This window comes from Eleutherodactylus coqui, chromosome 5 (assembly GCF_035609145.1).
Source record: "Eleutherodactylus coqui strain aEleCoq1 chromosome 5, aEleCoq1.hap1, whole genome shotgun sequence".
Classification (NCBI taxonomy): domain Eukaryota; kingdom Metazoa; phylum Chordata; class Amphibia; order Anura; family Eleutherodactylidae; genus Eleutherodactylus; species Eleutherodactylus coqui.
Window position 1 is genome coordinate 239,033,764 of NC_089841.1, and position 27,322 is coordinate 239,061,085.

Genomic DNA, 27,322 nt, shown 5'->3' on the forward strand with positions numbered 1-27,322 from the left:
ACGGCGATCTCCCTCATACATCACGGCTTCCGGGTGTAATTTACAGACAACACCCGGTGGCAACAGCTCCGATAAGCTGCACAGCTTATCAGAGCTGTTAACCCTTTAAATTCCACTGTCAATTCTGACAGCAGCATTTAAATCCTCTGAACGATGTTTGGGTGGCCCCATATGGCCACCCACGATGGGGTAGCTTGATAGACTGCCTGCGCAATAGCAGTATGATGCAATGCTATGGCATTACATCATATTGCAGGAGCGATCAAAGTATTGCAAGTTATTGTCACCTCTGGGGACTAAAAAAAAGTTAAAATAAGGTCAATAAGGTTTTACTAATTATTTTTAAAAAAAAGTAATAAAGGTTTTTTAAAAAACCTTTTTCCGATATTTATAATAAAAGAAACTAAGTCATTAAACAAAAATACATATTTAGTATCACTGGGGCTGTAAAAGTCAGATCTAATGCATTATTTACCCCGCACAATAAACGTCATAAAAAAAAACAAAGCGCCAGAAATGCGCTTTTTTGGTCACCCTGTCTCCAAAAAAAATGCAATCAAAAAGCTGTATGTATTCCAAAATGGTACCAACGCAAACTACAGGATGTCCGACAAAAAAATGAGCCCTCGCACAACTATGTCAACAAAAAATTAAAAAGTTATTGCATGCAGAAGATAGCGGCAGAAAAGAATTAAAGGAAATTAAATATCTTTAAAAAATACTAGTACAGCAAAAATAAACAATAAATTACCAAAATAAAAGTTTGGTATCGTACTAACTAGGGATGAGCGAGTATACTCGCTAAGGCACTACTCGGTCGAGTAATGTACCTTAGCCGAGTATCTCCCCGCTCGCCCCAAAAGATTCGGGTGCAGCCGCGGGGCGGGGAGCTGCAGGAGAGAGCAGGGAGGAACGGAGGGGAGATCTCTCTCTCCCTTTCTCCCGCCCGCTCTGCCCCGCTCCCCGCCGCAACTCACCTGTCAGCTGCAGCGGCCCCCGAATCTTTCTGGACGAGCAGGGAGATACTCGGCTAAGGCACATTACTCGAGCGAGTAGTGCCTTAGCGAGTATACTTGCTCATTCCTAGTACTGACCCATAGAATAAGGTTATCAGGTCATTTTTGCTGCAGTTTGTGCTCCATAAAAACAAGACGCACCGAAAGATGTTGGAATTTCATTTTTTTTTTCCATTTCTCTCCACTTAGAATTTTTTAAACGTTTTTTAGTACATTATATGGTACATTAAATAGCACCATTGAAAAATACAACATGTACCACAAAAAACAAGACCTCATTCAGCTACGTGGATGGATAAAAAAAGGAGTTACAATTTTTTAAAAGGGAGAGGAAAAAAAACAAAAAAAATCTTGGTCACTAAGGGAATAACAAGACCAATTTTACCCTCATACAGTAACCATATGGTGGTAGATACACAGGATCTCTGCAGACTGTTTAAGTGATTACACTACTATTATATCCAGTGATCACAGGTGATGTCTCCTCTAGAGATGAGCGAGCATACTCGTCCGAGCTTGATGCTCGTTCGAGTATTAGGGTGCTCGAGATGCTCGTTACTCGAGACGAGCACCACGCGATACTCGTCTCGATTAAACGAGCACTGACCATTGAATTCAATGGAGCCGGCAATACAGCCGGCTCCATTGAAAGCAATGGCCTGCCGGCGAGCGTGGGATGAATTGTTGGGAAGGGCTTAAATATATAAGCCCTTCCCTGCAATTCATCCAGAAATGTGTAAAAAAAATATATATATATATATATACTCACCTTGTCCCGGCAGAACGATGTTAGCCCATTGAATTCAAAGGAGTCGGCAATACAGCCGGCTCCATTAAAAGCAATGGGCTGCCGGCGATCGCGGGATGAATTGTCGGGAAGGGGTTAAATATATAAGCCCTTCCCTGCAATTCATCCAGAAATGTGTAAAAAAAAAATATATATATATATACTCACCTGGTCCCGGCAGACGGAGTTCAGCGCGGCCAGCGGCAGTCCTCCTGAACTGCTCTGAACAGCTGTGAGTAGTATTCAGCAGCCGGGGATTTAAAATCCCCGCCTGCTGAATGAGCTGCCTCTAATTGGTCACAGCCTGACCAATCAGAGGCAGATTCCACTCACACACCCATTCATGAATTTATGAATGGGTGTGTGACTGCTGCCTCTGATTGGCTCAGCGGGACCAATCAGATGAGAGGCAGCAGTCACTCACCCATTCATAAATTCATGAATGGGTGTGTGAGTGGAATCTGCCTCTGATTGGTCAGGCTGTGACCAATTAGAGGCAGCTCATTCAGCAGGCGGGGATTTTAAATCCCCGGCTGCTGAATACTACTCACAGCTGTTCTGAGCAGTTCAGGAGGACTGCCGCTGGCCGCGCTGCACTCCGTCTGCCGGGACCAGGTGAGTATATATATATTTTTTATTTTTACACATTTCTAGATGAATTGCAGGGAAGGGCTTATATATTTAAGCCCTTCCCGACAATTCATCCCGCAATCGCCGGCAGCCCATTGCTTTCAATGGAGCCGGCTGTATTGCCGGCTCCATTGAATTCAATGGGCTAACATCGTTCTGCCGGAAAAAGGTGAGTATATATTTTTTTTAATTTTTACACATTTCTGGATGAATTGCAGGGAAGGGCTTATATATTTAAGCCCTTCCCGACAATTCATCCCGCGATCGCCGGCAGCCCATTGCTTTCAATGGAGCCAGCTGTATTGCCGGTTCCATTGAATTCAATGGGCTAACATCGTTCTTCTCTGCCACAGCTGTTACAGCTGTGGCAGAGTAGAACGATCTTTATGCTGGACAGTGCGGGGGGGTCTCACTCTTGAAACTATTGTGGCTTAATAGTGGGACCTGGGAACTTGAGATGCAGCCCAACATGTAGCCCCTCGCCTGCCCTATCCGTTCTGTGTCGTTCCCATCACTTTCTTGAATTTCCCAGGTTTTCTCAAATGAAAACCTTAGCGAGCATCGGCGATATACAAAAATGCTCGAGTCGCCCATTGACTTCAATGGGGTTCGTTACTCGAAACGAACTCTCGAGCATCACTGAAAGTTCGACTCGAGTAACGAGCACCCGAGCATTTTGGTGCTCGCTCATCTCTAGTCTCCTCTGATTCGATTTGTTCACTTACTTTTTTTCTTCTCATAACTTGTCTCTGAAGAATTTGACATATAAACATCTTTTGCTCCTCACTTTTTGAGCATGTTTTTGACACTTCTACACAATTTCCTAATCTTTAAAAAACACAAAACAGTAAACTCACCTCCTTTGCTTTACAAACTGCGCTACTCCGGTATGCCAGCCCTTCCTGACTTGCAGGTTACGGTCAGACATGACCGCTGAGGCCAGGGATTGGCCACAGCAGTCACATACCATAACATGTAACTGTGCAAATGGAAGTCAGGAAGGATCAAACCAGGGTTAACAAATGAGGCGAGTATACTGTTTTCCTATTTTACAGCCTCATTTGGCCACCTTCTAACTGGAGTTTCAGCGGGAAGCCTTATTACTGCTACTGCGGTGATAGTTGTAGGCAGCTCCAGGACCTGAGCGGCCCAGTGGTGTGACTGGCCAATCCGTTCCTGGGATGAGACCAATGCTGGGTCTATTAGTATAAAAGGATGGACAGCATCACTAGTCAGTAGGTGGGTGGCGGGTCACCCAACCCCATGCAGCTGTACCAGATACAAAGGCAGTATGTCTGCCCCAACCTACAGCTTTTCATTGATATTGGTGCATTTTGGTAAATTAGTCAATTGAGTAACTACTGTAGTAAGCACAGGAAAAAATGTTATCTCTAAATGTATGATCTGGGTATGAAACAGAATTCTTATTTTTATCATTCTCCTTAAAGCCGTATGCAGATTTCCATGTCAGAATGGGGGTTTATGTGAAAGACCAAATGCGTGTTCATGTCCTGAAGGTTGGATGGGAAGACTTTGTGAAGAGCGTAAGTATTAATGACACTTGATACAATTGTTGGAGTGACTCAAATTTTTAGAAAAACATTTGAACATAAAAATGTATAGTTAAAGCACATGTTGTTTTTATCTATCTGGTTTCTGCCCAATAATGAAATCTTACGTCATGTGCAGCTGTCAGTTGCCTCACCATGTGGAGAAGATAGTAATCCCAAGTGACGACTAATGTCAGTATATATATAGTGAGATTAAGGGTTTATTCATGACTCGGGATTGCCCTCTTCTCCACGTATAGTTAGTGGCCACATGGACAGCTGTTTATTTCTGTACTGGTTTATTGTCAAATGTGGAGTACTGTAAACCTTTGCCTGAAATAAATAAAATTGGCAGGCACCAGATAAAGAGAGCTTTCAAATGTTAGGTGAGTTTCTGAGACAGAAATGTGAAACACTGACCGATTTCTGTGTATGGGGGAACATAGCAGCAAACCTGTCAGAGAGCCCACACCTTATAGTATGTAAAGCCGGAAAAAAACATATGTCTATCCAGTTTAGCCTATTACCCCACCAATGTTGATCTAGAGGAAGGCAAAAAAAACCAATGAGATAGAAGCCAATTTTCCCCATTTATAGGAGAAAAATTTCTTCCCGCCTCCAATCTGGCAATTGAAATAATCCCTAGATGAACAACCCTTATGAAGTAATCAGTGATTATAACATATAATATTGTATCGCTCAAGAAAAGCATCCAGGCCCTACTTGAACTCTTTTATTGAATTTGCTATCACCATGTCCTCAGGCAGAGAGTTCCATAGTCTCACTGCTCTTACAGTAAAGAACCCCCTTCTATGTCGGTGTAGAAACCTTTGTTCCTCTAGATGTAGAGTGCGCCCTCTTGTGACAGTCCTGGGTATAAATAGATGATGGGAGAGATGTCTGTATCAACTCTTGATATCTTTATACATAGTTATTAGCTCGTCCCTCAGCCGTCTTTTTTCCAAACTAAATAACTATAATTTTGATAACCTCTCTGGGTCTTGTAGTCCACCCATTCCATTTATTACTTTAGTTGCCCGCATTTGTACCCGCTCAAACTCTTGTATGTTCTTCTTCAGTACCGGTGCCCAAAACTGTATGCAATATTCCATGTGTGGTCTGACCAGTGACTTGTAAAGAGGAAGAACAATGTTCTGCTTATGTGCCCCTAGACCTCTTCTGATGCCCCCCATGATCCTATTTGCCTTGGCAGCAGCTGCCTGACACTGGCTTCTCCAGTTAAGTTTACAGTTATCTAAAACCCCCAAGTCCTTTTCCATGTCAGTGTTCCCCAGTGGTTTCCTAGTAAGTGTGTAATGGTGACATGTGACATAGAATCCCATTTTCTTTGACATCATATGGATGGCCAGTTGACTGCCTGTAATTTACCTAGGCAAGAAATGGCAACAGGATGCACTATGGGAAGAAGGCAAGCCAGCAGGGCGCTATCCTGCTGGAAAACCTTGGGTCCTGGCATTCATGTGGATGTTACTTTGACACATAGGCTGTTCCTCAAGAGAACAGGTGAATCCCAGGGTAGGGCCTAAGCCAGGAGTATGCCCCACCCACACAAGCAGCACATGGCTCAGAACACTCATCGCACTACGTTTAGAGAGGCAGCATACAACATGTCAGTTAGCCCAAACATCCATATAATAAACTGGATAGATTATTTAGAAAGATGCATAGGCTGGCTGAGATGACATTTGGTGCACTGACAAGCCAGCCAGTATCTTTCCTCCCTGGGCCCCACCTTCTTGTCAGTCATCAATCAACTTGCAGCCTCTTACTACTGCCAAAGGCCTGACTCTGCATGAGTAAGTATACCTAGTTTACATATCCAAGACAATAGTCAAGATTAATCAGAAAATCCCCAGGACAGAAACAGTCCAAAGCAAAGGCTACTACTGAAAAAACAGGTTGTATGTCCCTTCACCTACTAGGTAATCAAATTAGACCATGGGCAGCATGCACCTGGGACAGATATGTTCAGTGTACTCATGTACGCTTTATTCTGAAATGCTGCCGTATTTCAGAATAAACATATTTTGAAGCTCTGCCTGTTTAACTTGAGAACAGAGCTCTCAAGTCACAGAAGCGGGTCGCGCTGAGCTCTCCACACCTGTGACATGTTGATTGACAGCTTTCTCCCTATACACAGGCAGGAGCAGTCAGTCAACATGCTGTGCACAGGAAGAGCCCAGCACAGCCCGCTTCTTTGACTTGTCAGCTCTATTCCCAAGTCAAACAGACAAACTTCAAAGTGTGCTTACTCTGAATGGATTTTTAATGCTGTTGAAAGCATATTTCATTATAATATGAATAATAAAGGAGTTTTATAAGCTATTTTTTTTATCCAGTTTCCCAAGCTCCAAATCAATAAAACTATATACTCGCTCATTCCAGGTCCATACACCTCCCATGACACCTCTCTATTCTCACTGCCATTGCTCTGTTTACAGGCTTCAGTCAGTCTTTTAATGGGACACCACAAGCTGTTGCAGCCAATCATAGACCTCTCTTAATTTATGGCAGAGGGTCAATCATGTCTCAAAGAGAGCGCCCTCCTTCTGTTAAGCTTGTACATGGTGCGATCAGCATTTATCACAGCATTTCAGAATAACACATGCACATATGGTACTGTGTACATCATTACTGGGTTCATGCTGTCCATGGTTCGGGCAGCATGAACCCAATGACAGGTTACCTTTAATATACATTCTTTTTTTACTTCCTCTCATCCCTTCATCTTTCTTTCCAAACAGGTGTCTCATATTGCACTCCAGAAATTAGTTATACACCAATTGGTAATACTGCCTTATTACGTCATAGTGCGGCTTCTTGTACCTAACAAAATAGTAGTACCCACACATAGTAGTAATGTTACAATTAAAGTTACACTGACTGCTCCCTATGACCTCAATTCATTCTGAATGCTCCCCATGTCCTTCTTCGACTAAGACAACTCTCCATGCCCCGGATCTTACACAGACTCCTCCCCATGCCCTATCTTTCCCATAGATCACTCCCGTGACTCCTCTCTTACTTAGGCTGCTCACCCTCTCTGACTGACTGCTCCCCCCTCCACGCAGACTGCTCCCCATTCCCCCACCTCCCTTGGCCCATTGCAGGAAAGTGATGATTGCAACTTTGCACTCTCTATTAGTATACTGTTACAATTGTCGAGTATTATTCCAGATGCATTTTGAAGTTGATATGGGATAAGCCAATACAACAGACTTTTTTAGGAAACTTTTCATTAAACTGCAATCTGGATAAACATACTTCACATATAACATCTGTAATGTCAATAGCAAATCTCTGTTCTTTGTGGCGAGATACTGAAGGACAGAGAGGCAATGTATTTTAGGGCTATGAACTGCTCAGTTGCATCATCTCTTAGCAATGATTTAAGCAGGAAGTGACAGTTTGCAAAGGTTGCAGCAAACTATTTTAGAAGCAATTCCTCATCAGGGGAGAGCTACAAACTATTTGGGAACAGGCAAATCAATGACTCCAGTACAAATTCTAGATTTATTGCAAGTAAAGGCTTGTAAGTCAATAAAACACTTCCTGATGGAGAAATAGAGGTAACAACCACCTTATTCACAAGTGCTTGTCTTTAAGCTGGATTTTCAAATAATACTAGCAACAATTTTATATATATATATATATATATATATACATACACACACACACACACACACACACACACATGTATATATGTGTGTTTATATCTCTCTCTGTCTGTATGTATGTATATATATATATATATATATATATATATATATATATATATTAGGGTTGTAACTTTTTTTACATCCTCATATTTCTGTATTCTAATTTGATGTACTTTTGCCTAATAACAAAGAATTTAGTCGTTATTTGATACTTTTTCAAAAAAGGTCACACAGAAAATATCATTGGGATCTATATATGCTCAATATCCAATTATATGATTTCGGGGTGACCTTTCCAGAAGAAATATTGAAATAACAATTAAATTCTTTGTTTTTAGACAAATTAGGATACAGGAATATGAGGTTGTAAAAAAAGTTATAACCCTAGTTGTGTGTACATGGTCGGACGCGAAACGAAGAGAACACTCGAACACTCTGTATCTTTAAGGGCACAATTTTTGCTGGAATGAATGGCAGAATGGTACAACACGCCCATTTTGAAACCTGCACCCCCAACATATTCATTTAGGGATGTATTTAGCATATATATTTATATCTGGAAATAATGGGCTTCAAGTATAAATAAAACGGAAGTTAGAAGATCACTCAAGGGAAACTTATCATTTCTTTTCAGGGTAAAGTTACCAAACGGAGCTTACTAGAGCAGATAATATAATTACCCATCCCTATATTGATGAAATATCTGCTGGTCCCCCATCATTCCATGTGACTTCCACCGTGTCAAGTTGAATCCTACTGCATCTGTCTTGTGATTGGAAATGACTTTCAAAATTCCTTCTCATAAACCTCAGTGTAAATCTCCTAGGAATGAACAGAGATGTGTCTTCCATTCTGCTGGGGGATTCGGCTCAGAATAGTGCAAAATCCATGGGATCATGGGGGACTGGACCAGGTATTTAATCAGTATAGGGATTGCTAAGTGTATTATCTGCTCTGGAAAGTTCCATATGGCAATTGCAGCCTTGGAAAATGATAAAACGTGTCCTTTAAATTTATTCCTCAAAGTCATGAATTTTTGGAACAGCACATGGAAATGGAAGATTGCGCCCTAACATTTATTAATATTTTACTCCTATATGTAGAACCATGATGCTTCCTTCATCAAACATAAACAAGTAGAAAATGAAATTAGAATTTTCCAGGATTTCCTAATAAAAATATAATGGTTCTTTTTTGTTACAATAATAAAACTTCATCAGCCCCCCCCCCACCCCTGCACACTGAAAAAAATCACTCTTAGGCTTTATTCACACGCGCTTCCACACCCAGGTGATATACGCTGCGTATCTGATGCATTGGTTTACAATGCATTAGTTCAGATGGGCGTATTCCGGCAGCGTCATAGTACCCGGCCGGCCAAGATAGAGCATACGAGTGCATTTCAGGTGGGCGCTTTTACGTCGCCCAGAAAAGATAGTTCAGGAATTATCTTCCAGGCCAGAATACAGTGGCTCCCGTAGACTCCTATGGGAACCAATGGGAGCTGCCAGAGAAGGGAGGTAGGAGGGAGTATAGCAGCGTGGGCTGTCTGAATGGGTGATCGCCCGTAGGAAACTAGCCTTACAACGTATCATTTTACAATGTGAAATTTCTCTATGGACACTTAGGCATCCAGAGGCCTTGGCCTTGAAAGGATTAATTTGGAATCCCGTTTGGGTTGTGTTTGGACCTGTTGCAGCAGCTCCTTGTTTTTTCTGTATTTTTATTCTTCATTCTCTTCTTATTCAATATCTTCATGTTGTTGTTTGTCACATATGGGGGCTCTTTTCTAAGAAAAAGAGTGAAAAGATGAACATTTGCTTACTTGCTAATCTAATCACTCCACAACACTATTTAACCCCACGGATGTTGCAGTCATTAATGTGGCATCTAAATGTTTTTACAGAAAAAGTAAATATATTAAATCTAAAGAAAAGAACACAAAAACCTACACCTAATTTGTATTTCCATATCTTTAACAACACATACTATAAAACATTACATTATTTATCCAGCACAGTAAAAAAAAGTTTAAAAAGCTAAAAAAGAAAAATGACAAAATAGGCATTTTCTGTTCATCTCACTTTCCCAAAACAGGTGCACACTTAAGCCTGGTTTAGACACAATGATTATCGCTCAAAAACGCTTTGAGCGATTTTTGAGCGATAATCGTTGTGTGCTTTTTTACAACACAAGGTGATTGCTCAAACGTTGAGTGATCACTAGAGTTGAGCGAACATACTCTGCCGAGCTTGATGCTCGTTCTAGTATTAGCGTACTCAATGGTGCTCGTTGCTCGAACGAGCATCAAGCCGTGTTCGACCCCACCCCAGTTTTCAGCTTTTTGGCTCCTCCCGCTGTGACGTGCCTGTTTTGGCCTCTCCCCGCCGAGAGAGAGAGAGAGAGAAAAAAAAAAGAGAGAGAAAGAAAGAGAAACCTAGGGGGAAAAAAAGCTCGGGACCCGGGATCCCACATACAAAAATGCTCTATTCTCCCATTGTAGTCAATGGGGTTCGTTACTCGAGTAGAGCTCTCGAATTTTCCAAAACGCTCGACTCGAATAACGCGGACCCGAGCATTTGGGTGCTCGCTCATCTCTAGTGATCACCTTGCACTCCAAGCAGGGGATGCAGAAGACAAGCAGGACCACTTGTCTTCTGCATCCAGCTGTTCCCTGCTTGGAGCACACGGCTGTTATACAGCTGAGCCCTCCGAGCGGCATATGAAGTACACAGCTGGACCGCTCTGTTCTTCATACCCAGGCTGTCTTCAGGTAGCGGGATACAGCTGAAACAATAGTATCAGCTGTATCCTGCTGTGAATTCCTGATAACTGATCGTTGATCTTTCAGCATGCTAAAAGATCAGCGAAGGCTTAACGAAAACTGCACGATGTCAGTGCAGTTAGACACAATGATTATCGCTCAAAAGATGGCTTTGAGCAATTTTTGAGTGAACATCGTTGTGTCTAAAAGGGCCTTTACAGACAAACATACACACTATGGCCTTGAAATGTGGAGACACCCAAAAAGTCTTTTTGTAGAGAAAAAAAAAAAAGTGTTTATATGATCCAAAAGTAGCAGAACATAATAAACCCTCTATAAATGTTGTATTGTCATAACTGTAACGACCTCTAGAATAGTTAACATAATAATTCTACTACATGGTGAGCACCACTAAAATAATTCCAAGAACCAATGGTGAAATAGTTTTTTTTTTTTCTGTCACCTCCCCCCCACCCCCCCGTAAGAATTTATTAAAAGTTAATTAATGAGCTGCTCCCTATAAAACTAGAACTGGTCCCATAAAATACGAGGTCTCATATAGCTACACTGATGAAAAAAATAAAAACTTATGATCGCTGGAACACAAACGGGGAGATGATTTACTGGTTCTTAAAGCTATAATTAATTATGTCGCTAAGTGGTTAAAAATGACATAAGGTGCCTCAGTTTTGCTCCAAATATGTTTGCATGAGACATGAATTCAAAATGTACAATAAAAAAGTGCCATTTTCGAGAAGGTTATTCAGATTTTAATGTTAGGGGGTTAAGAGACACGCAACCTTTAATAAATCTGGGGTGAATGACTCAAGTGCCTATTATCTATGTACCATCTGCTTTCTTTTTCAGCGATTTGCATTCTTCCATGTCTAAACGGAGGTCGTTGCACAGCGCCATACAAATGTGACTGCCTAAATGGCTGGACTGGATCTCGCTGCCATCTTGGTAATAAATGGAGACTTTTCATCACTTTCAAATCCCACAATCCACAGTGAATAACGCTGTTAGGAAAACCTCGTAGAAGGATGTTTAAAATGTTTCTTTGAGCCACTGCTTAAATGAAACTAGAAAACATGTGGCCTCTTGGTTGCCTTGTGGCATTCGCTCCTCTCTGTGTCGAACGACCTGCTGCAGTCAGCCAAGGAGGTTGTCTAAGCAATAACAAATATCCAGCAATGTTTTTCTAGCATCATACAATTTGGGGCTTGTTCACACCAGCGTTCAGACCACGTTCAGGCTTTCTGTGTCTCTGTTCCATGTTTGGAGCAGAGAGATAAAAATTAAAGGTTTCTGTTTTTTTCCCCTATAGACTTTAATACGGTTTCAAAATACAGAAACCCTTTCAGTTTGTTTCTGTTCCATTAGGTTCTGTTTCTGCAGCGCTATTTGTTCAGAAGCTTAACAGAATGGAAGCAATTTAAATCAATGGGGGGAAAAGGAACCTTTTAATTCCATCTCTCTGCTCCCAAAATGGAACAGAGATGAAAAGCCTGAACGCACGCTGACCGCAGTTACATGACCCAGGCTCGTGGGCCTGCTACAACTTCACTTCAATGCCTGGTCTCGCCAATCACTTTTAGCAGCGTTGCTGACCTTGTAAGTGATTCATCCATGCAGCAGGAGGCTTGAGACATATATTTTGTTTCCCTCACAAAAAGCAAAAGATATACTGTATATACACATTGGAGACAACATAAGATAACTTTCATATCACGTTAGACTCAGATACAGCAGCTTGTCTCAAGTGTACAGTTACCTTCAGTGATCACAGGTGACATCATATCTGATTAGTATCAACGCCTTTCGGTTTTCACCTCTACCTGGCCCAGACTGCCATGATGACTTTTCCCAGCCACCACTCGTCTCTGCAGAATGTGTAACACAGGCATCTTTGGCTCTATACTTTCCCACCACACAACACATCCACACACTATTCTCAAACCTCCATCCTGCTGCCCACTTAAATAATGCCAACCAGCTTTAACTTCTCAGACTGCTCCCCCATGCTGCCCTCTCTCACAGACTGCTCCGCCATCCCGCCCTCTCTCACAGACTGCTCTCCCATGCTGCCCTCTCTCACAGACTGCTCCCCATGCCACCCTCTCTCACAGACTTCCCCCCCCCTGCTGCCTTTTCTCACAGACTGCTCCCCCATGCCACCCTCTCTCACAGACTGCTCCCCATGCCAGGCTCTCTCACAGACTGCTCACCTGTCACACAAACTCTTCCACATCGTTCCCTTTCATTTACACAGACTGCTGAAACCGTTATTGCTCTGTCCCCTTCCCAGCACACAGCATAGTTCCCCTCCTCGTAGGCAGCTCCTCATTCTCTTCCATGTCCCATCATCACACAGAAATAAAATATGCAGTGAAAATACGCTAATGTGAATGAAACCAATTAAATCAATGGGTTCTATTTGCTTAATATTGCATGTGTAAAAAAAAAAAAAACATGCGTAAATATGCAGGATATATACGCTTATGTGAATGAGCCGTTATAGTTCTTTCTCTGCCTCACTGTCACACATGATGTCCCTTTATGTCTCCCTATGCCCCCTGTCACACCTGATTCCCCTTCATTTTTTAGGAGTGGGTTCAGAATTGCCCTGCGACTCCTATAGTTACGCCAATGACATGACCCCAGATTGAAGCATTTATTGTTGCAGCAAGACTTCTGCTCTAATGATTATGTGACATTCCCTCCAGCTCCTCCACTCTTTAGATGAAATATTACAGCGTCTACCATGTAGACATACTTGGGCAGATTTACTAATAGACAGTGCAAACGTAGACTAGACAGTCTTTAAATGTGTCGGGTTTGTTACAATGACTCTGCTAAATGATATATCTGCTGTATCTCTAGTCTAACTTTGTACCACCTAGTATTTGGTTTAGTTGATAACAAAAACTGCAGCAACGCTTGGTGAAATTTTAAGCGCACACTGTCACATTTAGGCCACATCCCTTTTCATGAAGCCACACTTCTTTATCTGATGAGTCGTAAAAAGTGTCAGAAAGTGTCTAAAAACACATAATAAATGTAAGACAGTTCTCCAGTGCAATTTGCCCTTTAGGGAGCAGTCAAACGAGACCAGGGACAGTGAGTGGAGCTATAGGGGATTTCCCCAGAGCAGGGAGAGATGGAGCAGGAAACCCCCCATAACTCCGCTCACTGTCCCTGCTCGGGGAAAATCCCGTATAGCAGTGCTGTCTCTCGCTGCAATGGAGAAATCCCGAGAGCTTCCCCTGAGATTGTGGGAGGAGGGGGTGGGAATAGAGGGACCTTCCCCTAAATCCTGCCCCTAGCCACACCCCTTCATGGTTTGCCATGGGGATTCTCACAGAGAATCCCCATAGCTAACCATGGAGAGTCATGGCTGGGGGGGGGGGGGGTACAGGTACCTAAAGCCACACCACTCCCGTACTCTCCGGGGAAGCCCTGGAACCCTGTCCCCCTCTTTCTCCCCGCTATAGGGAAATTCCTTGGGAATAAAGGTGGGGGGAGTGCCCTTCAGCCCCCAGGTGCTGGGGAATTGCTCAGCAGGGGGGCAGTGGGAATACACGGCTGCTTACAGTAGAACATTGAAAAGGTGCTGCCCAGGGTACTAACAGGAGTTAACAGTCGGACATTATAAAGGTGCTTCTGGCCAGAAGCACCTTTAAAATGCCCTGCTGTAAGCAGTGGGGAATCTATTGCCAGTGCAGGAGTTTCCATTAACTCCTGCTCCCGTAGGAGTCAATGGAGACTCCTGCCGGCGCGCACCTAAGATGGTGCATGACCTATCTTTTTTAGGTGCATGCTGTTTTGCGCTGCTAATTCCTTGCAAATGAACGCTTCTATAAAAACCCATTGGTTCTTTTAGAAGCGTTCATTTTCAACACACATAAAACACGCTCGTCTGACTGCGCCATTAACAACAGTTTAAGAGGTCATTTGAAACAACAGTTTAAGAGGCCATGTCTTTTGAAAGGTAGCCTGTATTCCATCAAACAAGATTGCAAACTCATTTTAGGCTGTAATAAGGTTGTGCGCACAGTGCTTTATGTTTACCTATTTGTTGACTGTAAAACACAGTTATCAGCAAGAATAAATACTTATCATTCAATTACAGGGGGGTCTGGTAGATGCAGAGACCCCTGACTGCTGCCCTAATGATCTAGCAGTGCGCCGATCGATTATTGGTAGAACTGTGCAACCACAGTCCTCCCTGTCCCTCCCTGCGCCCCTCCAGCAGATAATGCTGGAAATCAAAAACATATCTCCTCCAAGGTGCAGGTCCTCTTCTGTACATACGGGGACGGACAGTAGGAGAGATCAAAAGTCTTGCAGTAGCAGCAGGAGCATAGATGATGTCATAACCATGTGAGTAGGTAGCTGCTAGAGGGGGTCATGTAATACTGCACTTGTATGGGGGGATTTAGTGTTAATAAAATCAATGTTTAACATGCCAGCTGCAGATATGTATGTGCATGTATGTAGCAGGGCTCCATGTGTGTATGTGCATCTGGCAGAGCTGTGTGTGTGCATGTATGTAGCAGGGCTCCATGTGTGTATGTGCATCTGGCAGAGCTGTGTGTGTGCATGTATGTAGCAGGGCTGCATGTGTGTATGTGCATCTGACAGACCTGTGTGTGTGCATGTATGTGGCAGGGCTCCATGTGTGTATGTGCATCTGGCAGAGCTGTGTGTGCATGTATGTAGCAGGGCTGCATGTGTGTATGCGCATCTGGCAGAGCTGTGTGCGTGTGTGCATGTATGTAGCAGGGCTGCATGTGTGTATGTGAATGCTGCAGATCTGTGTGTGAATATAGCAGAGATGTGTATGCTGCAGAGATATATGTATGTTGCAGAGCTGTGTGTGTTGTATACATGTACAATGTCTGTGCAGCAGTGCAGTGTATGTGTATAATGTGAACTTATGTGCTTGTGCCATTGTTTGAATGGACACTAGGTGAAAGGAGCAGACCTTTTTCAATATTAGAACACCAGCGTTGATGACGGTAGCCCCTCCACTTTGTTAGACCCCACAGAGATGTTTGTTTAATATGAATATTTTTTCCTGTTTTCTGTTGTCTAAAACTGGGTGCATCTTACAGTCCAAAAAATACGTTAATCTCATTTTAAAATAACTATATTAAATCCTCTTACAGCTGTTTGCCAGTCCCCTTGCTTAAATGGAGGCAGATGTGTAAGACCAAACAGATGCAATTGCCCACCAAGTTGGACAGGACCTGACTGCTCTAGGTAAGTACTGATTCTGTGCCACACCATTTAATATAAGGATGCTTTCACTGTTCGGTACAGATTTCAGTAAGAAGTCTGCCCACCGCAAACACCTATACACTCTTGGATGCTTGCAGGTATTTAGTCAATGTGTTCGGATATCTTGTTGGGGTATCTCCATGCCTGCCTGACCTGTACAGTCATTTGTTGTACTGTTTGTGGTCCACTGTCGGGACTTGAACCCAGGAGCTGCTGTACTCCAGGCATTAGCCCTGCCTTTGCCTAACATTATCCTTGCTCCTGTTAACCCAGTTCGTGTCTTCCTGATTAGCTCTGCTCTGCTTCTGATTAGAAACTATACAAACCTGGCCTTGCACCACCATCCCTGCATGATTACTGTGCTCTAAGCCTGTAGTCAAGCTCCACCACATGCCTGCTCCTCTGTACTGCAACTGATATTCCCGTATGCTGACCTCTGGCTTCCCCTGACTACGTTACCTTCCTGCTTCTCTGTAGCGTAATTGATATTTCTTTTGTACCAACCTCTGGCTTCTCCTGATTACGCACCTACCTGCTCCTTTGTACTATAACTGACATCTCCATGTATCGACTTCTGGCTTCTCCTGACTACACTACTTGCCTGCTCCTCTGTACAGCAACTGATATTTTTGTGTACCGACCTCTGGCTTCCCCTAACTACACTACCTGCGTAACCATTCTTTGTACTGCTATTGAACTATGACCAGTCCTTCAGGCCAGTCCAGGTTAGTTTTGAAAAAGACCACAGCGCTTTACCTCATAAGTGGCATTGCTGTGATCAATGAAAGAAAATGAAAATGACCCACCGCCAACACCAACCAAAACCATCTCCATATGACCATGTAAACCAAAACAACACAAATTATATATTCAAATGTTTGAAGATGAGGAAGCCGTTCCCTTTATTTATTTTAGTGTAAGTGTGCTAATTTTAAAGAAAAATCTTTTTTTTTTTTAGCTTTTTACCCCTAATTAAGCTGCCCCTGATTGGTCCCGCTGAGCCAATGAGAGGCAGCAGTCACTCACCCATTCATGAATTCATGAATGGGTGTGTGAGTGAAACCTGCCTCTGATTGGTCAGGCTGTGACCAATCAGAGGCAACTCATTCAGCAGGCGGGGATTTTAAAGCCCCGCCGGCTGAATAGTGCCGAGAAGCAGTTCAGGATAACTGACAGCGGCCGCGGCAGAACTCCGGCTGCAGCGGAAAGGTGAGTATACAATTTTTTTTTATTTTAACACATTTTAGGATGAATTGCAGGGAAGGGCTTATATATTTAAGCCCTTCCCGACAATTCATCCCGGGCTCGCCCGCAGCGCATTGCTTTCAATGGAGCCGGCTGTATTGCCGGCTCCATTGAATGCAATGCGCTGGACAGCTCCGGCCTGTTTCTAGTGAAACGCGGCTAGGAGCAGATTTTCGGGCGTTTTTTCGGCCGATTTTTCGGCGCCGGTCATGCGATTTGCGCATGCGCATCCGTCATGCGATGTGCAAATCGCGCGAAAAAACGCCCGTGTGACTAAGGCCTAAAACATCCCCCTGTAGTTACAGTAGTCGCTGATCTGGGTGTGCTAAGACCCTGCAGCCCATGGCAGGGGGCATCCAGTGTTCACATGATCGCTAGCTTGAATAGCAGAAGTGACACTTCTGCTTTCTCTACTCACTACATAGCTCTCATTTAGTACTATGTAGCCTGCAAGAGAGAAGGTAGAAGTGGTTAAAATCATTGCAGAAGGTTTAATCCTGCTCAGTATTTTTACTGCTGTGGATAAATCCCAGGACCAAGCCTACATACTTATCGGGTTAAAATAAAATGAATAACCTTTTATATGCTGAAAGTATTTGAGTTTTGAGTTTTAATGAGAGCTTAACAATATGGGATATACAAGTGATTCTAGCACATCACTACCGCCTCAAACTGACCCTGATGTATATTCCCTTGTAACAAATGGGCATGAAACTATGGAGGGGTTAAGTCCAGAACGTCAGATTAGCCAATCTATTGACATATGCAAATCCGGTGTGACATAAATTTTATATGGTTTTGTAATTTCCAATTTTTATTCACAAAGTCCTTTGGATATCGGCTAGCCGAGATCTATACACAAGATGAGCTATTCTTTCTGTGTGCTTTCATTTCTCTTAGAGCGGGATCCATGTTTCCTTTTGATGTGCCACATCTGCTGTTTTAATCACGTCCTGTTTTCCCTTTTTTGTTTCTTTCAGGAAAAGAAAGAATGGGTTTTCTCCTTTTTAGTGGTAAATTGGATTTGTTGCACAAAAGAGAATCCATTTCATGCCGGATCTAATCTGGAGTGCATTTTAATTCAAATTTGAATGCCATAATGTGATATATTTTCTTATGCTTGTGGATGTTTTTTTTACAGTTCTTATGTATTTTCATATGCAAATGTATATTAATAATATGCTGCTGAAGGTTGAATGTTAATTGGATTTGGATATTGTATATAGGTTCTCAAGGTTTCTTAAATACTGCGTCTAAATGGGTTTCATTGCCTAAGGTAATTGAATGGGATATACTTTTGATGACAGATAATTAGCGGGGGGGGGGGGGGGGGGGGCTGAAAAAAAATGGAACTTGCTAATGTTTATATATCTTTTTTGTTGCTTTATGATAATTGGAATCAAAGTTCAGCACAGAAATCTGTTTATATTTGTTTACTGTTAAACTATGTTGTTGATGTGAATTACCTATAAAAGCAAAGCTTACAATACATTTTATAATAAAACGAGAGAATCCGTGTTGGTCTGTGATTCTGTTGACAAATAAAGAACTTATGATTTACTTTATTATATTTTCTATATCTCAATACCTAGAATATTAGTTCTTTCAACTTCCAAAGTGCGAAATGTGAACCACTCTGTGATGATATGTTAATTGTCACATATTGCAGGCTATAGCAGCTCTCTAATGTGAAGATTCCATCAAACAGTTACCCATATATCAGCTTCATAGATCCATAATAGTAGAGAATAGTACAACACAGAGTTAAGACTAGGTGCACATTATCGTATTTGGGGTCTTGTGTTGTCCGTGTTAATCTATGGACAGCACAAGGCCCCATTATCGGCCTATGAAGCTATGCATATTGCCATTTTTCACACAGAATGATTGACTGCATGAACCAGCTGATAGCATGTCCTCTTCCTGTCCATTTCATTTATGAGAAATAGGACATGCCAATGCATGTTAATGCGTCGTGTCTGTGTAAATCGGTCAGTTCAATGCAAGTTACATCTGTCTCTTGGGCATAACTTGCACTCATGGCTAGTGTGCCTGAGACCAAAAGGACTGGAGTTAGTGTTTAAAGTGGACATGTCAGCAGACATCTTCACAATATTTTATAAACTTTGTATATACAGTACTAGTAATTATTAGGAAACTATAGTACCAGTGTTTCTGGTGGTGGCGCAATGTGCTACTTACTAATATAATATAGTGAAAGATATTGGAGTTGTAAGCACACGGCTGCTGTTTTAGGATCTTCTGGTTTAGGACCTGTGATGACGTCACCGTCATTGCACCTCTAGGGTGTTTGATAAATAATATGTAGCTGTGCTACATGCACGTAACACTCAACACAGCTTTGTTACATGCACGTGACAGAGACACACAGCTCTGCTACATACATGTCACAGACACAGCTCTGCTACATGCACGTCACACACACATCTTTGCTACATGCATGTCACACACATAGCTCTGCTACATGCACGTCACACACACAACTCTGCCACATGCATGTCACAGACACACACAGCTCTGCTACATGTACATCACACACACAAGACTGCCACATGCTCGTCAGAATCACACAGCTCTGCTACATGTAGCTCACACACAGCTCTGCTACATAAATGTCACAGAGACACACAGCTATGCTACATGCACGTCACACACACATCTCTGCTACACGCATGTCAAACACACACACAGCTCTGCTACATGCACATCACACATAGCCCTGGTGCATGTACATCACATACAGCTCTGCTACATACATTCTTAATCCCATACAATACAGATCACAATCAGGACAGCAAAGTTCTGCACACACTGATCCCCGCCTGGTCATGTGATCCTGGATTTCTCTCACACAGGTGACTGATCACATAATGGGGACATCATTACAGGTCCTGTAAGCACATGGCTGCTGTCCAGCTCTGCAGTGATGACATCGTCATGTGATCAGAGGTGGAGGTTAGAGCCCAGGTGATTGATCACATGACGGTGACATAATCACAGCAGCATGTAACTGCCTCACAGACAGGTGGTCATTAGTATTTCATAGCAACTGAGGCTGCGAGGGTTTGTAGGGGATGTAGTCCGTCTGTATTCTGCAGAGGGATGAAGGACCTGTGGTGACGTCACTGTCATGTAATCAGGGGCAGAGCTCAGAGCCCAGGTGACAAATCACATGACATAATTCACACAGTCACTCACATACAGGTGGTAATTAGTATTTTGACTAGTAATTATTAGGAAATTGCTGTGCTGCATGGTACATCCATTATGATCCCCACACATCACACACACAGCTCTACTACATGCATCCTGATTCACACACATCACACACAGCTGTGGTATATGCATGCAGATTTCCTGACATTACCAGCTCAGCAGACTCCTGGATACAGTGATCAGACCATGTTCATGTAATCCCTGACTCCACCCACACAGGTGATCACATGATGGTAACATCATCACAGGTCCTGGTGGCTGCTGTCGGCTCATCCAGTATACCATACTTTCTATCGAACTGCACAATGCTCCTCCCACAGCAGTGACGTCACTGCAGGTCCTTCAGCCCACCAGATCTTTTACCAAACTGCACAATGGCTTCTCCTACAGCAGTGATGTCACCGCAGGTCCTTCAGCCTACTGGATCTCTGTGGTGGCGGTAGATTAGTGTCTTCTGTCAGGACCGCTGAGCTGTGTCTGAGATAATATAGGGTTAGTTGTATTCTCATTTTGTTATTTTTGTCCTCCCCTTCCAAGAGCCCTAACTTTGTTGTTCTCCTGTTGGTCAGGCTCTATGTTTTATATATATTGTAGGATCTGCGATGACATCACCAGGCGCGGAACAATGACTTCACCAAGGACAGAGCAAGAGAAGCACCCACACACATACATACATATAACAGACAAGTGGTTGTTAGTAATTTGACTGTGTCCTGTGTACAGAGCAAAAATGGGAATTATGTTGTTCTCTTTTTTCCATTGGAATGAAGCTTTGGCAATTACCAAATATACCACACACACAGAGCAAGCATATAGAGCAAAAATTCACCTTTATGAACCTAGTAAGGTTGAAGCACCATTAATTTTCGGCACTTGATCATGAGCTTTAATCCCGGCTGATAGTAAAAATATGATACGGTATTAAAGCTTCTGCTCCTGCAATGCAGCAGGAGCATGTCCGTTCCTAGGATATTTATAACTGCTCTTGACTTCTCTTTTGCAGGCTAGATATCACTCAGTGAGCACTATGCAGTGAACAGAGAAAGCAAAGTGTCACTTTCGCTATTTGACCTGGTGATCACTTGACCGCTAGGTGCCCCCTGCCATGACAGAGCTGCAGGTTCTTAGCAGAACCATATCAGCTCTGTTAGTGACTAATGTTACACTAAGGGTGCATTCACATGAGCGTGTGTGTACATAGGTGCGCACAAAACCGCGCACCCACGTGCATGCATAAACATGCGCGAATGCAAGTCTATGCAGTATTGCTTTCAATGGGGCCACGGCTGCAATATGATGCTGGCAACCCCTGCAGTGACTTCAGGGAAGGGCTTGAAATATAAGCTCTTCGCTGAAAATCATCCCTCATTGAATTAATTGAATTAAATTAATGGCCAAGCGCTGCCTGTGATTGGCTGAGCACTGTGACCAATCACAGGCAGTGCTCAGCTGTCATTCAATGTATGGCTGACAACTGCCTGTGATTAGCTGAGCTCTCAGCCAATCAGATAATGCCCTTTCAACAGGCGGCAAATTTAAATCCTTGCTGCTGAAAGAGATTTAGAGCAGTGCAGGGAGAAGACAGGCTGGATGCGCCTGAGCCCCGGCAGCTGAGGAGTGGAACGGTATAGGCTACATGGCAAATGCAGTTGTACTAAAAAGTAGTAAACACATGACCAATTCCATGTGTATAAATAGTCATGAATACATTAGAGCTAGAATACAAAACTGTATATGAGCATGATCAAAAAGCACATACACGAAAAGCGCGTTGACGAGCAGGGTACATTGTGGTTTGCACATCTTTATTACCTTTTATACACTTTTGTCTTTTAGCTTTGATGTATTCATGACTTTTTATGCACCTGAATTTGGTAATATGTTCATACATTCTTTGTACAACTGCATTTGGAATGTTTAGTGTTCCACTTTTTAAAGGGGTTGTCCGGTTACTAGACAATATTCCTTCAATAGTGCTTACTGTAGTAAAGTAACAAACTGATCAGTACTTACCCCTCCTCCACTATCGGGATCCAGCACTGCAGCCCCCATGGTTCCGGTGTCTGTTCTGACCTCACCAGAATTCAGGTGACAACTACAGCTAATTGATGGTGACATAATGTAAAAATAATGTCTGGGGTGCCATAATGCCAGGAAAGCCAGTGACACTGCAGTTTCTGATTGGCTGCAGCAGTCATCTGACTTCTGGTTATGTCAAATGTCAGAACACACACCATGACCAGTGGCAAATCTTTAAGGAGTGCAGAGTTAACAGTTGCTAACGGGCTCTGGAGCCTTAGGGGACCCAAAGGCCCGCCTATCATATATGAAAACAGCAGTATTGTAAATGGCACTTGGATGCTTGGGGGGACATGTTTCAGATTTTGTATTGGAGCCCCCTACATTTTAGCCTTCTCTTAATCTTTTAAGATTCTAGCAATATCCCTGGCTGCTAGTGTTGCATTGATGGGCTTCTTAAGGGACCCGACATTGCAGAGGAAAGTTGAGGAGGCGCCCCCATTCTGGTCTTTTGCATCTGGACCCCTGAACTTTTAGCTACACCTCTGACCACGGTGGGGCTGCAGTACTGGATCCCTGTGGTGAAGGAGGGTTAAGTGCTGCTCAGTTTGTTATTTTACTACAGTAAGCGCTATTAAAGGGCTGTTGTATGGTAAATGGACAACTTCTGTATTGAGTGATTTTATTACTTCCACACTTAATAAAGGTGAATTATTTTATATATGCTCGTTCTGTGTGTATTGTCTATTTGATGATTGCTGTTGGTTTCTAGCACAGGGTAATTGGATGACTGATTATGAACTCAACAGTTGGAATAATAGGAGTGACGCTTTTGTCAAGTCCCTATTACAGTAATGGCTCTTCAAGTTATATGGAGCCGTAACATTGTACCCTATCAACTACTGAGGACTCTCAACTGTTGTGATGCACATTGCACAATAATAACCCTGGATGTGAATATCATTAACCATAAATGGCAGTCCACAACATCCATAATTTGTATTATAAAATACACAAAAAATAAAAACCTATTTTTATGACACCATGCTCCGTATTATCACTTGAGTCATCAGGGGCTCCTCACTCATGACATCACAATGTAACTTACTGGTCACATAAGCTGCCTGTACAATGGCTGTTTAGGCAGAAGGTTCTTACACTGATAAGCTGGATGGGCTGCCGATCACTGTGGTTTAGGGGTTTTATACCAACTCTTTTCAGAGGCTGCTAGTTATACTCTTGTAAACTAGCCAGCCTTTGTGAGATAGGCCCATTAGCTGAGCCTTGACTTTCTTGTTTAGAGAACTATGCTACTTAATTGTTAGTTCCTAACTGCTGCCCTTTTCTTTTGTGTTCTCCATCTTCCCCAATTTCTCTTGCTTCCTAAGTGTTTCCTTGCAGCTTTTTGTATCTAGGATTGCACAGGGAATTCTGTTAGATTCCAGATGAAAATTCAAGGGTCAGTAACGGGTAGGTATCTGTTGCAGTACAAGGGAGCAGGCAGGTAGCATAGTCAGGATCTAGCCAGAGGGAGCAGGCTGGTGTAACAGCAATCGTGTAGGGAGGAGCTGTAGGTAATAGAGCTGGACTAAAGGCAAATAGTACAATACTCTTGTAATGGATGGAATGTGCTAGCCCAAGTTTATATGGGGTGTGCAATCAAGGGACAGGCTGGAGACAATCAGGGAAACAGGAGCAGGAACTAGGAACAAGGACAAGGTTTAGCAGCAGCGCTGTCCAGGAAGCTGAAAAGCTCAACAGATAAAGCTGCTGCCTGGAACACAGGAGCTCCTGGGTTTGAGCCCTGACAGTAGCCCCCCTCTTTCTAGAATGGCCGTCAGATATCCCAGGGGCAAGCTTTCCGGGATATCTCCTGTGGAACTCCCCCATGAGCCTTGGAGCATGAACATTCTGGTCCGGCTCCCAAGAATTTTTTTCCGGCCCATACCCCTTCCACTATACAAGACATTGCAAATCCCCTCTAAAAATTCTAGAGTCAAGAATCTCATCAACCACAAACTCTTCCTCCCCTTGGACTTCTACTGGTGAAGGAGGTGAATGACCTGTCCCGGCAAATGTGTTCTCCCTGAATGGCTTGAGCAGTGACACATAGAACACTGGATGAACTTTCAGTCTGTCAGGAAGTTGCAAGGGAAATCCTCGCAACGATTTGAAAGGGTCCTATAAATTTTTGAACCAATTTGGGAGATGGTATATGCCTTTTTTAATTATTTGTGGACAACCAAACATTGTCACCAATCTGACAGGAAGGAGAGGCTTTGTGATATCTACCCATTGCCTGCTTATATTTTTCCTGGGCTACTTGTAACATCTCTATTAGATTTTTCTGTTTGCAATGTAGTTAGTCTGTAATTAACAATAGGAGTATTAAACGGAAGATCAGGAATAAATACTGGATGTACGCCACAGTGAGCATAAAATGAACTTTGAGATGTAGAGTTATGTTTAGAAATGCTATAGGCAAATTCTGCTGTTGGTAAGCAGTCCACCCAATCATCCTGGAGGTAGGAAATAAAACAGCTGAGGTATTGCTCAAGAGTCTGATTGGACTGCGGATGGAAGACAGAAGACAAATTAATGGTGCTTCCTAAGGCTGTACAGAAGCTTTTCCAAAATCTTGATGTAAACTGAACACCTCTATCAGAAATTACATTGTCAAGAATTCCATGCAGCCTAAAAACCTCCTTCATCATTAATTTAGAAGATCTTCCTCGTGGAGATAGACAGTCATTTCTTTAGAAGGGGTGAGATTAACAATAAAATCCATTGATATTGATCCCCATGGCCTGGATGGAACTGGAAGTGGTTGAAGAAGTCTTAACCCCTTAATGACGAGGCTGTTTTGTACCTTAAGGACCAGACACTTTTTAGGGATTTTACCCATGTTGTGGTTTACCTGCGCTTTTTTTCCCCTTCAGTTACTAAAATTATTTTTGCTGTGTTTTTTTTCCGTGACCTATGGGGCTATTTTTTAAAATATCTTTTTCACTGACTTTTTTTTCTTTATTTTAGTTTTATTGGGGTTAAAAAGTAAAAAACAAAATTTTAACATTCATAGTTATTTTTTTTTAATTAGTATATTTACGCTAAAATAAAGTATGGAAATGGGTTTTTCATTTTGTTTTGGACGTTTATAAATATATAATATGTATGGTTTTGGACTACAGGGTGCATACGGCTACGGTTTGGGGTAATTTTCTTTTTTATGTATATATTTTTGTTTTACTTATTTATGTAAATGTAAAGCATTCCCTGTAGTGACAATAGTCACTGGCAGAGCTGATCAGGATCTGCTAGGACCCTGTAGCTCTGCTGTGTCAGGGGATCCCGGTGGTCACGTGATTGCCGGCTCATGTAATGGAAGTTATACTCCCACTTTCGCTTCTTAGTCTATAGCACTCATTGAGCACTGCGTACTAGGGAAAGCAGAAGGCAGAAAGGGTTAAAAAAACATTCCCGTCTTCTACTTAGGGTTCTCTGCTGTGACTAACAGCTGACAACCCAACCTGCTTCTGATTGATTGCAGAAGCAGGGGATTTAAACTCCGACCTTTTCTTTCTATCGACCAGGATTAAAGCCCAGGACAAAGCTGTTACCATGCAGCGGTTGCTGGTCCTCCTGGGGTGGCGGTGTGCGGGGTCCCATGGTCAGGGCATGTCCCCCCGGCTTGTTGTCCGGCTGCCGGGGGCGTGGGTCCCCGGCCCGCATGTGCGGCGTGGTGCTACTGGCGCGCAACACCATGCGTGCACGCACCTGTGAGTGCAGCTGCCGTGCACAAGCTCTGTTTTATTATGTTCTGTTGGGAGTTGGCTGGCTCCCTCTCTCCGCCCCTGTGCGGAGGCTTTTGTTTAAAGGTCAGGCAGAGACTTGCAATCACTGTCAGTTATTGGTTTCCCTCAGTGTGATAGCTAGCCTGCCTCTGTTGGTCTCCTGCCTCTGTCTTCTTGTCTGCTATACTTTGCTATCGTCCGCCAGGTTTTTCCATCTGCCTCAGTTCTGCTTAGTATTGTTCGTGTTGGTTATTTACATCTGCCTTTTCTGTTGGTATTCTACCATTTCCATCCAGGTACGCCAGCGTCCCTTTTCGGTCCTTAGTGAGAGTAGGGACCGCTGCCCAGTTGCCTGCCTGGGGTTAGCCAGGAGTGGAGGCAAGCAGGCAGGGGGGGTTGTGGGTGGGATCTAGGGCACCCGGGCTGGTGTATCAAGGGTAGTATACCGTATCAAAAGCGCCGTAAATTTACAGTGCTTGGTCCTTAATGGGTTAAGGGAGAAGATTGTGGTGTCTTGTTTTGTACATAGGCAACATCGTTTTTAACATTATTCTTGCAATTGAGCCACCAAAAAGAACGAAGCAATAGTTCCAAAGTTTTCATGACCCCAAGATGGTCTGCAAGTTTAGAATCATGGACAAATTTTAAGACTTCGAGTCGAACAGAATCCGGAACATACATTCTGTTTTCCTGTGCCCAAAACCTCTCTTTGAAAGAGAGATCCATGACTTTAGAAGGATAATTGAGGAAAAAGTAATTTTCATACCCCACTTTGAATCTTGTAAAGAACTGTTTTGAGTTAAGAATACCCAGGATATTTTTAGACACAAAATTGTGCAGTGAGTATTAGATTGCCGCATTGCCAATGTGGTTCCAATATACAAAAAGGGGTCAAGAAGGGAGCCTGGTAACTACAGGCCAGTAAGTCTCACTTTAATAATTGGAAAAATGTTCAAGGGGTTTCTGAGAGATGCCATCCTGGAATACTTTAAGGAAAACAACGGTATAACTCCTCATCAGCATGGGTCCATGAGGGGTCGATCATGTCAGACCAGTTTGATCAGCTGCTACAATGAAGTAAGTTCTAGGCTGGACCTGGGAAAGTCTATTGATCTCGTATATCTGGATTTTCTAAAGCATTTGACACTGTGCCACATAATATGTTGATATGTTGACCTAGATATACTGGGGGCTTAGGTAGAAAAATGGCAAATGAAGTTCAATATTGATAAATGTAAGGTTATGTACATGGGCAAGAGAAACAGATGTCACCAATATACACTAAATGGGGTACTGCTAGGGAAAAGTGATATGGAAAAA

The 27,322-nt window shown here is 42.9% G+C and overlaps 1 protein-coding gene across 1 annotated transcript in view; it reads left to right on the top strand.

The window, feature by feature from the left end:
- Positions 1-18,281, top strand: part of SVEP1 (sushi, von Willebrand factor type A, EGF and pentraxin domain containing 1) — a 293,083-nt gene extending 274,802 nt beyond the window's left edge. The window contains exons 47-50 of the mRNA XM_066604384.1: positions 3,882-3,977; positions 11,295-11,390; positions 15,599-15,692; positions 17,936-18,281. Of these exons, the coding sequence (XP_066460481.1) occupies positions 3,882-3,977; positions 11,295-11,390; positions 15,599-15,692; positions 17,936-17,966 (317 nt within the window). The 3' untranslated portion in view covers positions 17,967-18,281. The remainder of the gene's footprint in view (positions 1-3,881; positions 3,978-11,294; positions 11,391-15,598; positions 15,693-17,935) is intronic.
- The last annotated feature ends 9,041 nt before the right edge of the window (positions 18,282-27,322 follow it).